We start from the raw sequence: 12,472 nt of genomic DNA, 5'->3' as shown, positions 1-12,472 counted from the left end.
AGATCATGCCAGGTACTGATTTTCTGGTGACCAATGCCAGCAATGTCACTACTAGTCATAGTGTGGCAATTGTGGCTTTCTCCTGGGGTGGAGTGAAGGGACAAAAGAAAGTTGTAGTCAGTTCAGACCTCCCAGTTGATTGTTTGTTGGGCAATGATTTGGAGTCATCACAATGGTCAGAAGTGGAGCAGAGGACTCACATGGAAATGTTAGGCTTGCCAGCACATGTGCTTGCTGTGACTAGGTCACAGGCCAGGAAATGCCCCACTGAACAGGTGCTGGATCCTGAAATGATGGACCAGACACCTTCCAAGAAGAAGAGCAGTAAGGGTAAGGCTTTGCCTTCCCCCTTGCCCCAGGTTGAGGATCAAGTCTCTGAGGAGGCTGATCTGAGAGAACTGAGGGAAACTGAGCCTAAAGAGCTTGAACTTGATCAAGTTGAGTTTCTGGGCTCAGGGGGACCCTCCAGAGCAGACCTGGGGAAGGAACAGTTGAGCTGCCCTTTCCTTGAACCCCTCAGACAGCAGGCTGCTGCTGAGGCTGCAGGGAATGCCACAGGTGCCCACAGGGTATACTGGGAAGATGGACTCCTGTACTCTGAGTCAAGAGACCCCAAGCCTGGTGCAACCAGGAGGCTGGTCATCCCCTTGTCTCTGAGAGGTTTCCTTCTCACCTTGGCCCATGAGATTCCCCTTGCAGGTCACTTAGGCCAGACAAAGACTTGGGACAGGCTTGTCTCACACTTTCACTGGCCCCATATGAATGAGAATACCAAGGAGTTTTGTCGCTCCTGTGTCACTTGCCAAGCCAGTGGTAAGTCAGATGGCACAACAAAGGCCCCCCTCATACCACTACCTGTGGTGGGGGTTCCCTTTCAAAGAGTGGGGATTGACATTGTTGGTCCAATGGAACCCCAGACAGCATCAGGGCACAAGTTTATACTGGTGGTAGTGGATCATGCCACCAGGTATCCTGAAGCTATTCCCCTTAGGACCACTACAGCACCTGTAGTGGCAAGAGCCCTAGTTGGAGTGTTCTCCAGAGTGGGTTTCCCTAAGGAGGTCGTTTCTGACAGAGGTACAAACTTCATGTCAGGATATCTGACTGCAATGTGGAAGGAGTGTGGTGTGAACTACAAGTTCACCACACCCTACCACCCACAATGCAATGGGCTTGTTGAGAGATTCAACAGGACCCTGAAAGGGATGATTCATGGACTACCTGAAACTCTTAGGAGAAGATGGGATGTCCTGATCCCCTGCCTCTTGTTTGCTTACAGAGAGGTCTCACAGAAGGGGGTTGGCTACAGCCCTTTTGAGCTTCTGTATGGGCATCCTGTAAGAGGACCCCTGTGTTTGGTGAAGGAAGGATGGGAGAGACCTCTCAAAAAGCCTGCAACCAACATAGTGGACTATGTACTTGGTCTCCGCTCCTGGATGGCTGAGTATATGGAAAAGGCATCCAAAAACCTTGAGGCCAGCCAAGAACTTCAAAAAGCTTGGCATGACCAAAAGGCTGTTCTGACTGTGTACCAGCCAGGGCAGAAGGTGTGGGTGCTGGAGCCAGTGGCCCCAGCAGCTCTGAAAGACAAATGGTCTGGGCCCCACACCATCATTGAGCAAAAGGGAGAGGTTACCTACTTGGTGGACCTTGGAACTCCCAGGAGCCCTCTCAGAGTGCTCCATGTTAACAGGCTCAAGGCATATGTTGACAGGAAGGACATGAGCTTGCTCATGGCCACAGATGAGGGACAGGAGGAAGAGAGTGACCCTCTCCCAGACCTGCTCACTCAGAATCCTGATGATGGATCAGTTGATGGTGTTGTCTTTTGTGGCAGCCTCACTGAACATCAGCAACAGGATTGCAGGCAAGTCTTGCAATCCTTCAGACATATGTTCTCTCTGACACCCAGCCAAACTGATTGGTGTACCCATGATGTTGACACTGGAGACAATCTGCCTGTCAAGAGTAAAATCTACAGACAGCCTGATCATGTTAGAGACTGCATCAAAACTGAAGTGCAGAAAATGTTGGAGCTGGGAGTCATTGAGCCCTCAGATAGCCCTTGGGCTAGCCCAGTAGTTCTAGTGCCAAAGCCTCACACCCAGGGTGGTAAGAGAGAGATGAGGTTTTGCGTAGACTACAGAGGCCTCAATGCAGTCACTAAGACTGATGCCCACCCAATACCAAGAGCAGATGAACTTATAGATAAATTGGCTGCTGCCAACTTCTTAAGTACATTTGATTTGACAGCTGGGTATTGGCAAATCAGGTTAGCTGAGGAGGCCAAACCCAAGACAGCATTTTCTACCCCTGGAGGGCATTATCAATTTGTGGTAATGCCCTTTGGACTGAAAAATGCACCTGCCACCTTCCAAAGGTTGGTGAATCAAGTCCTCACTGGGCTGGATGACTTCTGTGCAGCTTATCTTGATGATATTGCTGTCTTTAGCTCCACCTGGGAGGATCACCTGGTCCACCTGAGGAAAGTGTTGGAGGCCCTGCAAAAGGCAGGCCTCACTATCAAGGCCACAAAGTGCCAGATAGGGCAGACACAGGTTGTATACCTGGGCCACCTTGTAGGTGGAGGCCAGGTTCAGCCACTGGAGAGTAAGATACAGGCCATCAAGGACTGGACTCCTCCAATCACCCAGACTCAGGTTCGAGCTTTCTTGGGCCTGACTGGGTACTATAGGAAGTTTGTCAGAAATTATGGGTCCATAGTGACCCCTCTTAATGACCTGACAAGCAAAAAGATGCCAAAGAAAGTTCAGTGGACAGCAAGCTGTCAGAAAGCATTCAATGACCTAAAGCAGGCCATGTGCACAGCACCTATCCTAAAGAGTCCAGATTACTCCAAGCCATTCATTGTCCAAACAGATGCTTCTGAGTTGGGTGTGGGGGCTGTTCTGTCTCAACTGAATTTTGATGGTAATGATCAGCCTATTGCTTTCATTAGTAGGAGGTTGACACCCAGAGAGAAAAATTGGTCAGCTATTGAGAGGGAGGCCTTTGCTGTGGTCTGGGCCCTGAAGAAGCTGAGGGCCTACTTGTTTGGCACTCACTTCACCATTCAGACAGACCATAAGCCCCTCTTGTGGCTAAATCAGATGAAGGGTGAAAACCCCAAACTGCTTAGGTGGTCCATTTCCCTACAGGGGATGGATTTTACAGTGGAGCATAGACCTGGTACTGATCACAGCAATGCTGATGGGCTCTCCAGGTATTTCCACTTAGAGCAAGAAGACTCACCTGGTCAAGGTTAGTTTATTGTCCCAAAGTTTGGGGGGGGGGTCATGTAGGAGAGTAGGGTCTGCAATCCTATGATCACCCAGATTTTTGCTTTTTGCTGCACTGGTTTACGACTTTCCCTGGCTGTGGGCCTGCTAATCAGACCCACAGCCTAGCTGTTCTCTCTATCCAAATTGTACTCAGGTACTGAATTGGCACTGGGCCCTCTCCAAGTCCCTGTACCCAGGGCTGAGGTGTACCCAGAAGTCTCCCAGGGGCTGAAGCATGTATTATGCCACCCCTGGGCTGACTAACTAAACTGACACAACTGGCTGCACGACAGCTGGGGCAAGGTGGTGTACTCACCCTTTGCTTTAGATATAGTATACCTATATCTAACCCTAAAATGGACACACAGATCTCCTATCAGTCACTCCTGTGGCAGGCCTTAACAATCCTGAAGGCAGAGTGCTTGGAATCGTGTGAGATAGTGCTCTGGCATGAGCTGAGCCTGTCTGCGGCTTTCGGGATCTATCCCTTAGCCGTTTCCATGATATCGCATACCATATACTCTTAAGTGCATTATAATCCTCGCGGTTATATGCCAACTCTGGTATCGCTTTATCAAAACATGTCGAGTAAGGTGTCATACGAATTGGAATACTAACCCCTCGCCAATTCTGGCGACGGGGTTAGCATTCCACCCTTCTAGAGGGACACGACATGTATGTAACCCCTAACCCCGGTTAAAGTCAAACAGAGCCTCAGCTCCACAAAATGGATGCTGCCACTGAGACACAAGTCTGCCCTCCTGCTGCTGGGAGTCCTCCCAGAGCAGGAGATAAGGACAAAGGGTTTCCTGCCAGGGGCGGTGCCAGCACCGTCCCAGACAGGGTTTTGTGTATTGTAGGTAGGCAGGGCTTTAGAGGAAGGTGACTGCACGTGGCACCCCGGTGCTCACTGTGCATAGGCTGGCTGGAACCAGTTCCAGGGTCACTCCAGACCCTGTGCTGGGGAAAAGCCCGCCAAGGAAGTGGGTGTAACCACCCCCCTCCTAGTCCCACCCCTAGGGCAGGACTTAGTCGCGTGCCAGCCCCTTTTTACAGGATAAAGGTAGGAACTGGCCCCCTTCCAAATCAGATCATCTTTGAATCCTGAAACTACTTTCCACGAAAGGAACTCAAGACTTCTTCCTAAGATTTCTCCCTTGTGACTAAGGAGTAGTCACCCTGCATCCGCAGGCACCATCTTAAGAACACTGCGGTCTGCTGCAAGTCTCTCCTCCGGATCAAGACTGCCCAGCTCGACGAGAACCGGCTTCCCTGGCACCTCTGACCTCTACCTGCATCATCAGTCACGCTGAGATTCGTGGGTGTGACGAGACCTCGAGGGACCGGCCATCTTCAAGACTGCACGACTTCTTTCCAGCAAGCCCGCCGAGTAAGTTCCTGGTGAGTGCTTTGGGGTCCGAGAAGCCCCGACCCTGAGCAGCTCCAGCACCGAAGTACAGCCTCCCAGCATCTCCACGATCTGCGTGGGGCCCTTCTGCTTTTTGCTGCTCACCGCGTTGTTTGGCTACTAGCCCGCTGGCTTGTGGCCTTCTGAACGACGCCCGACGACATTTCTGCTGCTGGTCTGGTTGCTCCAGGCTGGCCCTTGCTCCCTTCCAAAAGAGGAGCACCCCGGACCCTCCTGGTCCACTCAAGACGCCATTTTGAGTCCACCGCGTGGGCTTGAATTAGCCAAGGCTTGTTGCCCAATCCTGGGTAACTTCGACGCCGACAGCTTCATCCATCGTGGGACAGCTCGCCTCTCCATCCTGGTCGCCGACAACGCCTCCTGGTCCGTGAGATCTGCAGAGCCAGCGTCGCCCACTCACCTGACTGCGGTGACTTCGCCCGGTGCCATCCTGGTGCCCACTTAATCACTGGCTAGTGATTCAAGAACTTGGTCCCCTCTGCTTTCAGGTTTCTTCTTCCTTGATCCAGGCTTGGATCCAACGAACTTTCCTTCACTGGTCGCCTGCCAGCAACTTCCTTCTTCCAGGCTCCTGGTCCGGCAACGAGATCCCCGACGTCTTTTCAGACCTATGCAGCTGCAGCCCCTGGGCTAGGTAACTTCGGCACTTCGGTGTCCCAGCATAGCCTCACTATCCTAGGGTCAGGATCCACTGTCGTTTTCTTCCTACCAGGTCGGGTTCGCCCGTGAACACTAACTTTGCCTTTACTAGCTTCCATAGACTTTGTCCCGCATCCCGCGTGAGAGTGCACACTCTGCACCCGAGTCCCCTAGGCCTCATAGAAGTAATCTAACGATTCTATAGTCAAGTCCTAGCGAGTCCAAAGCCTATTAGTACTGTACTTACCTGCTAGTAATTTCGCATTCCACTTTTTAAGTATATGGTTTTTCGTGCCCCTCGGGCATTTGTGTATAACGTGCTAACTTAAGTATTTTCGTAAGAGTTTTGTTGTGTGCCTAGCACCCTGTCCTCATAAAGAGTACAGGGTTGTTGTGATTCTAATAAATACACTGTTTATTTTCATAACACTTGTGTGGTGTCCTTTCACTGGGTGTTCAAGGGGTAATGTGATGGTAAAACAGCTGGCTTAACACGCCCTCTAGAGTCTTAGCCTTAGACTGCTCGTATCCATGCTACTAGGATAGCTGGTCTATAAGGTTGACTTACAACCAATCATCAATAAGGGTTGTTTGGACTGATATATAGTGATCACTAGAATAGTGAACACTGCACATCAGGCCAACTTCTCACAATTCTTATCAGCAAGTAAAGTCAAGTCAGCATTTTGTGTTATAAAGCAGGTGTAGCGACCACACAAACACAACTCAGTGTTTTCTAACACATACAGAATAATCCAATATTGCACAAATATGTAAGAAACGAGTCCGAGCTCGAAGCAAGGCAGTCAGTCTTAAACCCATCGCCTCACTATTAAACTAAACCCTTAAAATAACGGAGATGTAAGTTCATTGTAAATAGAACCCAAATATATCAGTTCCAGACTTTATGTAGAGGAGAAAAACTATCCCGACCCTTGCACTTGGCTTTGAAAGGGGGTGCAGGTAGACCACAGTGATGTAGGACTTGGTGCAGTGCCTGGCAGAACTGCATTTTCTTCCCCTTGACTTCAACAGGTAAAACATTGGGACACACAGATTTATCGGGGTGGTGTACAGCACAAGCTCAGTTTTGCCACAACATTTTTTTGCCATGGTAGCACGACTTAAGGGCCACTGTTAGCAGATAGAACAAGCATTGGCATAGCCAATAGGTCTCGCTTTTGGGACCTTATAAGTCTTTAGCCATGCAACAGTTGTTGCACCAAGAATATTGTGCTGCATAACTAAATACTTATAAGGTCCCAAAAGCAAGACCTATTGGCTATGCCAATAATTGTTTATCCAATGTCTTTCTGCATTTTTTACTGAAATGTGCTACTCGCCCCGGTTTCCATTATGAAAGGGGCGTCTGAAACGGAAACCGGGGTGTCAAGCAAATCTCAGTGCTAACAAGCATTAAAAATGCAATAGGTGTTGCCTTTCATTAAGTTAAAGCCATTTGCTTTGCTATACAATACCAATAGCAAAGCAAATGGCTTTAACGTAATCAAAGGCGAGACCTACTGCATTTTCAATGCTTGTCTACCCATATGTCCTCCATTTCAAGATCACACAGTGCAGCTTTCCTCTTCAGCACCATCTTTTCACTGTCTCCTGAATTCACTTACTTGCTTCTCCTTCACTTCACCACCCCATACAGACAAGACACCTACTCACCTGTAAGCACTGAGTTTTCTTTGACTTTAGCCTTGTTATTATTTTGACAACTGTGTACCTCCTTCACACACATCTGAACAGAATCACAATTGCAACTAAATTACTTGGCCATTGCTGTGCAGACTCGCTAAGGATTGGTTTACCATTCCAAACACCTCTCTGATCCACTGGCCTCACGTCCAGAGCGCTCATTCGTGGCTCGATATACATTTATGGCAGCAACTCATTTCAAGTATGCACTATACAAGTGTAATATGCTAAATGAAAAAACAAATGTAGAAAACAACATCATGGAAACAGCTAACAGTTCTAGAGAATATAATATTAGGTAAACTTGAAATCTAGGCAGAAACCAAATTGCAGACCTGGATTATTTAAACGTTTTTTACGTTCATTATTCAAATATAGATCAGTTTTTTTTTTCATTGCAGTCAAGGACATGATTACAGAGACTGACAGAGACCCGTTTCAAGGTCTGTTTCTATTTACTTGCGGGTCTGAGACTCGGAGGACCCGGCTCATTTAAAGCACCTCCTAAAACATTTGTAATAGGCGGACGATATGCATCACGTTTGTGACAGAGTAACCAGTCCCCAAAACTCTAGATGAAGCCCAGGGTTCGAAAGAGACAGTCAGTCAGAAACCATATGGTACTTTCCAAGGTTCTGGCCATGTTTTGTTTGGAAGAGTATACCTGCAACATATAGATTATACATGGATTGCATAGCTGGTTAGGTTAATGTGCCTGCTGCAGAAAGAAGTCTGTAACCAGAGGTAGGTACAGGTTTAAATCTGGATGAGGCAAATTTGCTTCGAGGACGATGCAATGAGTAGAGTACCGCATGGCAGCAGTGGCATTTATTATCACAATTCCTTAATGCACAAAGTGTTAGGAGATCTTAAAAATCTACAGGATTGTGTTTTTGAAGCGATGTGTCGAGCCAGAGAGTTAATGTGGCAAGCCGAGGCAATGGTCCAACTTGGCCCTAAGAGCTGAGCCGGAAAATGGCCATGTGGGTAGCCTCTTGCTTTCTCTCAAGCCCCTCAAGTCAATTCAAAATACTTTAATTCCAAGAAATAAAATATTATTGAAATATTACACACGTTACCCAATTTATAGAAATAGACCATTTTAAATAGCCTAAAACAACAATACCTACTCAAACCCCTCCATCTTGCTACTGCTTTATATTTCTTCCTTTCAACTCTTGTAACCTCTCACTCTCTACCACCTTGTCTCTTTGTTTATTTTTCTCTCGTACTCTAGCCTCTGTTCTTTCTGCAAAAAAAATCGGTCTTCGTTACCGTTTTTCTTCCTTCTCCAGCTCTCTCTTTATCTCTTCTCTAGTACCATCCCTCGCTTTTTTCTCTCACTACTTATGCACCTCTACGTCTTGCGACCCTCTCACCACCCCTCTCCTTCTCTATGATTCTCCTTCTGTGTTTCTTGCTCTCACTTTATCTCTCCGTCCAAACTACTGGGATATCAGCCCTCCTGCACGAAGTCCCTTTCATCCCATTGGTTGAGGCAGCAGAGGTTATGGCCTGCTCCGCTGGCACCCATGGGGCTTGTGGAATGAGGCACATGAAAAGGATGCAGAGGGAATGCATAGGAGGCAGAATATGCAGTTTCTCCTCTCAGCTCGGTTTCGGCTCCTAGTGGTCCATGGGCTACCTTAGAGCCAGACATTCTGGCTCGACCAAACTCGAGCCCTCAGCTGCTCGCCAATCTTTAATTTACTATACTGATCTCAACTCACCTCCATGTGCTTGGGAGAGGAGACCGATCCACGCAAGAGCCAGCGACAATAGCATCCTGGCCTCCTCCGCAGCAAAGCCCTGCATCTTTCTCCAGGAAGGCAGGGGACCTTTCCCTTTAAATATGAGGACCTGAGAGCTCGATACCAGCAGATGCACGGCCAGGAGCTCGGCCCTCTCAGATATAAGAGGTCCGACCCGTGGAATAGGAAACGGAAGTGATGCAGCAGCGATTTCTTAGAAGCTTTCGAGACCTGTCCCGTACACGTGCGGCTTGTGGCTTCCTAGCTTCAGATCCCTGGCGCCGACACAAAGGTCGTGGGCACAGAGACAGAGCTCGAGTCGTGTGAAGTGGTGACCAGTTTCCCACAGTGGTCGGCTGCCGATGAGCTGCCCTGAAGGCTAAAACCACAGCTGCCTGGTTTTCAGATCGCTTCTATGTGACTTTTCGATGGTTTCAGCTCACTTTTGAGTAACATTCAATGACCAAAAGTGTGTCATTTAGATTAACACTTTTTCGCAAGTAAAACTAAGCAATGAATTATTTAGAAATAGGTAAATATCAGAAATAACTCCCTTTTCAGCAACAAGAAGCCCTAAAACGGCCGTATATGACTTGAAATGGACGGTCACCGATCTCCTGCCCCTTTGTAAGCTGATTGTATTGTAAAATCTGGTGAGGGTCTGATGGAGTCACATGAACCTTCATGGCGGTGACAAATATGTATTCTTTATGATTGGTAATGTAAGGGTATGTTACCAGCCGAGTTCTGGAGTGCCTCATTTTAACAGACACTTAATACAGGGCTCGCATTGGTTGTACTCTGACAGCGTATTAACAAAACTATAACTCTTTAACCACTTGGTTTCTATTACACTCTATCACTGCACAATCCCTGCACATTTTGTGCACCAATCTTATACTGTAAGTAAGACTTCCTTATTAACAGCGCTTTCTGTTAGAGACTGGTACCCTGTAGCGCTATAAAAAAAATACAAGCCACTATTCCCTTTGAGCCTGCATTTTCTCTCTGGTTCCGGACAGACATCTTAAATGATTGCATTAACCAGGGCATGTTCTCACTGGCCGATCATGATCAAGGTCAGCCGCAGCTTGCAGCTTTATAAATGAAAGTACTGTATTGAGGAAACAGACTGCAATCCCCTTCAAGAAAGAATATGCCTGGACATGTTCACAAGTCGTGTTTTCTTTAACCAGGTGTAGGTTGCATGCTGGGATTTGTATGCCCATACTGTGTGATAGGAAAGAGAAAACTACGAGGCTTAGCATACAAAGTCAGACGTACTCACAGTATTACAAATCATTTGAAGCACACAACAGGCAGCTGCTGGGGATCGCCCATATCACACTCCGTGGTGCTTTGTGACACTCAGAGCCACACTCTGACACAAATGTAATCTCATGAGTAACTTAAGGCCTCCTTTCCAACAGAGTGATAAGCTCCAGGGCTGGACGGGCCACTCTACCGCCTGGGCTAGCATGGTCTTGGACTGCCGGCCACCTCCCCCCTTAACAACACTGACTGAATTACCCAACTCAACCAGTCGACACATGGGGGTCTTTGGAAGTCAAGGGGGGGTACGGGGCCCCCCCCCCTGGCCGTATTTATTAAAATATAAAAATAAATCAAAAATTTTAATCAAATAAACATTTCTGACAATTATTAAAATGCACACTTTTCAGAAGATTAGATTGACATCCGTTTCGACATGGTATGATGGGCTAACCTTAACAAATAGCTAGTACAGCGTGTTTCCTAACGTAATCTAATCATCCTGAAAATTAAACTGCATTCCAATATTTTTAATAAAGTCCTACGGCAAGGTCGCCAACCGGTGTCAGATCCTTTTACAGCTGCGCTCTCACGTTGAAGATGCGCATGCGCAACCCAGGGTACGTTACACCCACGTGCGCTCCCTGAACTCCATTTAACCATAACAGGAGGGCCCAGACACTCGCGCACCTTAGTGACGTCATAGTGTTGTGAGGGGTGGCTACCAGCCTGAGGAAAGCGTAGACTCCCTCCCCCGCACCCTTTAAAACGGGATATCATATCCTGCCCCTGAAGTTCTGAGAGAGACCAATGGCCCCTCCCGCGGGCGGCCCCTTTCGTGAATGGGTCCGCCCCCCCGTAAGGACCTTAAAATGCTGCTCACCGATTAATGACCTTACCGCCAGACACACATAATAAATACGACATTGCTATTCTAAAAGGAAAAAGGCCTAAGGAGAAAATTGTTAATACACAGCAAAGCACAAAACATATACATATACAGATACTCCTGTAAGCGGGAAAAAGGCCTAAGGAGAGAATTAGTTAAATATCACGGCACTGCACAAAATATTTACATCTGTTCTACCTTCCAGTAAACGGGAAATTCAAGGCCTACTGGATCAAACCCCCTAAACCTATAGTCCGGCACATTGACAAACCTGATTCTTACCATTTGCCAGGCCCCAAGGTCTGCTAACAAGGGATGGAGGGTGGGGAAAATTACACGGCCCCACGGTGGGGCGAGGAGCGAGCCTGGGAGCGCGGGCACAAAGAGGCCGCTTCCCGCGCTCCCCAGGCTTTTAACCCTTTCGCCGCCGCGACCCCGCCCCCTCGCCCCGGAAGCACACCAGTACCTCCGGGGCGAGGGCGCGGGGCAAGCGGCCCCGAAAGGGACGGGGTGTGGGAGGGGCCGGGCCCCGCCATGCTTGCGTGGGGGCCTATTGGCCCCCCCTTGTATCATGGTCTTGGACTGCCGGCCACCTCCCCCCTTAACAACACTGACTGAATTACCCAACTCAACCAGTCGACACATGGGGGTCTTTGAAAGTCAAGGGGGGGTACGGGGCCCCCCCCCTGGCCGTATTTATTAAAATATAAAAATAAATCAAAAATTTTAATCAAATAAACATTTCTGACAAATATTAAAATGCACACTTTTCAGAAGATTAGATTGACATCCGTTTCGACATGGTATGATGGGCTAACCTTAACAAATAGCTAGTACAGCGTGTTTCCTAACGTAATCTAATCATCCTGAAAATTAAACTGCATTCCAATATTTTTAATAAAGTCCTACGGCAAGGTCGCCAACCGGTGTCAGATCCTTTTACAGCTGCGCTCTCACGTTGAAGATGCGCATGCGCAACCCAGGGTACGTTACACCCACGTGCGCTCCCTGAACTCCATTTAACCATAACAGGAGGGCCCAGACACTCGCGCACCTTAGTGACGTCATAGTGTTGTGAGGGGTGGCTACCAGCCTGAGGAAAGCGTAGACTCCCTCCCCCGCACCCTTTAAAACGGGATATCATATCCTGCCCCTGAAGTTCTGAGAGAGACCAATGGCCCCTCCCGCGGGCGGCCCCTTTCGTGAATGGGTCCGCCCCCCCGTAAGGACCTTAAAATGCTGCTCACCGATTAATGACCTTACCGCCACAGGCCAGGTAGTTTACCGACTATCTGGCCCCCCCCCCCAAACCGCCTACACTGACAGGTCATAACTTCCTAATCCAAAAAACCCTCTACCCCTGCTAATTAGTTCCCTATCCCTAGGGCATCCCCGACTCTGTCCACTGGACCCCCCACCCTGTGAGTAGAGCCTCTAATAAACGTCAACCCCTCATTATCGGCCGACTGTTAGTCTACTTGGTCCCGAGATGACCCCCTGTGGG

The 12,472-nt window shown here is 48.4% G+C and overlaps 1 protein-coding gene across 1 annotated transcript in view; it reads right to left on the bottom strand.

Moving 5' to 3' along the window:
* Positions 1-8,989, bottom strand: part of LOC144755655 (granzyme-like protein 1) — a 210,604-nt gene extending 201,615 nt beyond the window's left edge. Inside the window, exon 1 of the mRNA XM_078644814.1 lies at positions 8,787-8,989. Coding sequence (XP_078500940.1) covers positions 8,787-8,871 — 85 coding nt within the window. The 5' untranslated portion in view covers positions 8,872-8,989. The remainder of the gene's footprint in view (positions 1-8,786) is intronic.
* Between the last annotated feature and the right edge of the window lie 3,483 nt (positions 8,990-12,472).

The sequence above is a fragment of the Lissotriton helveticus genome, chromosome 5_1 (assembly GCF_964261635.1).
Source record: "Lissotriton helveticus chromosome 5_1, aLisHel1.1, whole genome shotgun sequence".
In the NCBI taxonomy this organism is placed as follows: Eukaryota; Metazoa; Chordata; class Amphibia; order Caudata; family Salamandridae; genus Lissotriton; species Lissotriton helveticus.
Note: the sequence above shows the minus strand (reverse complement) of the source record. Positions and strands in the feature narration are given on the sequence as shown.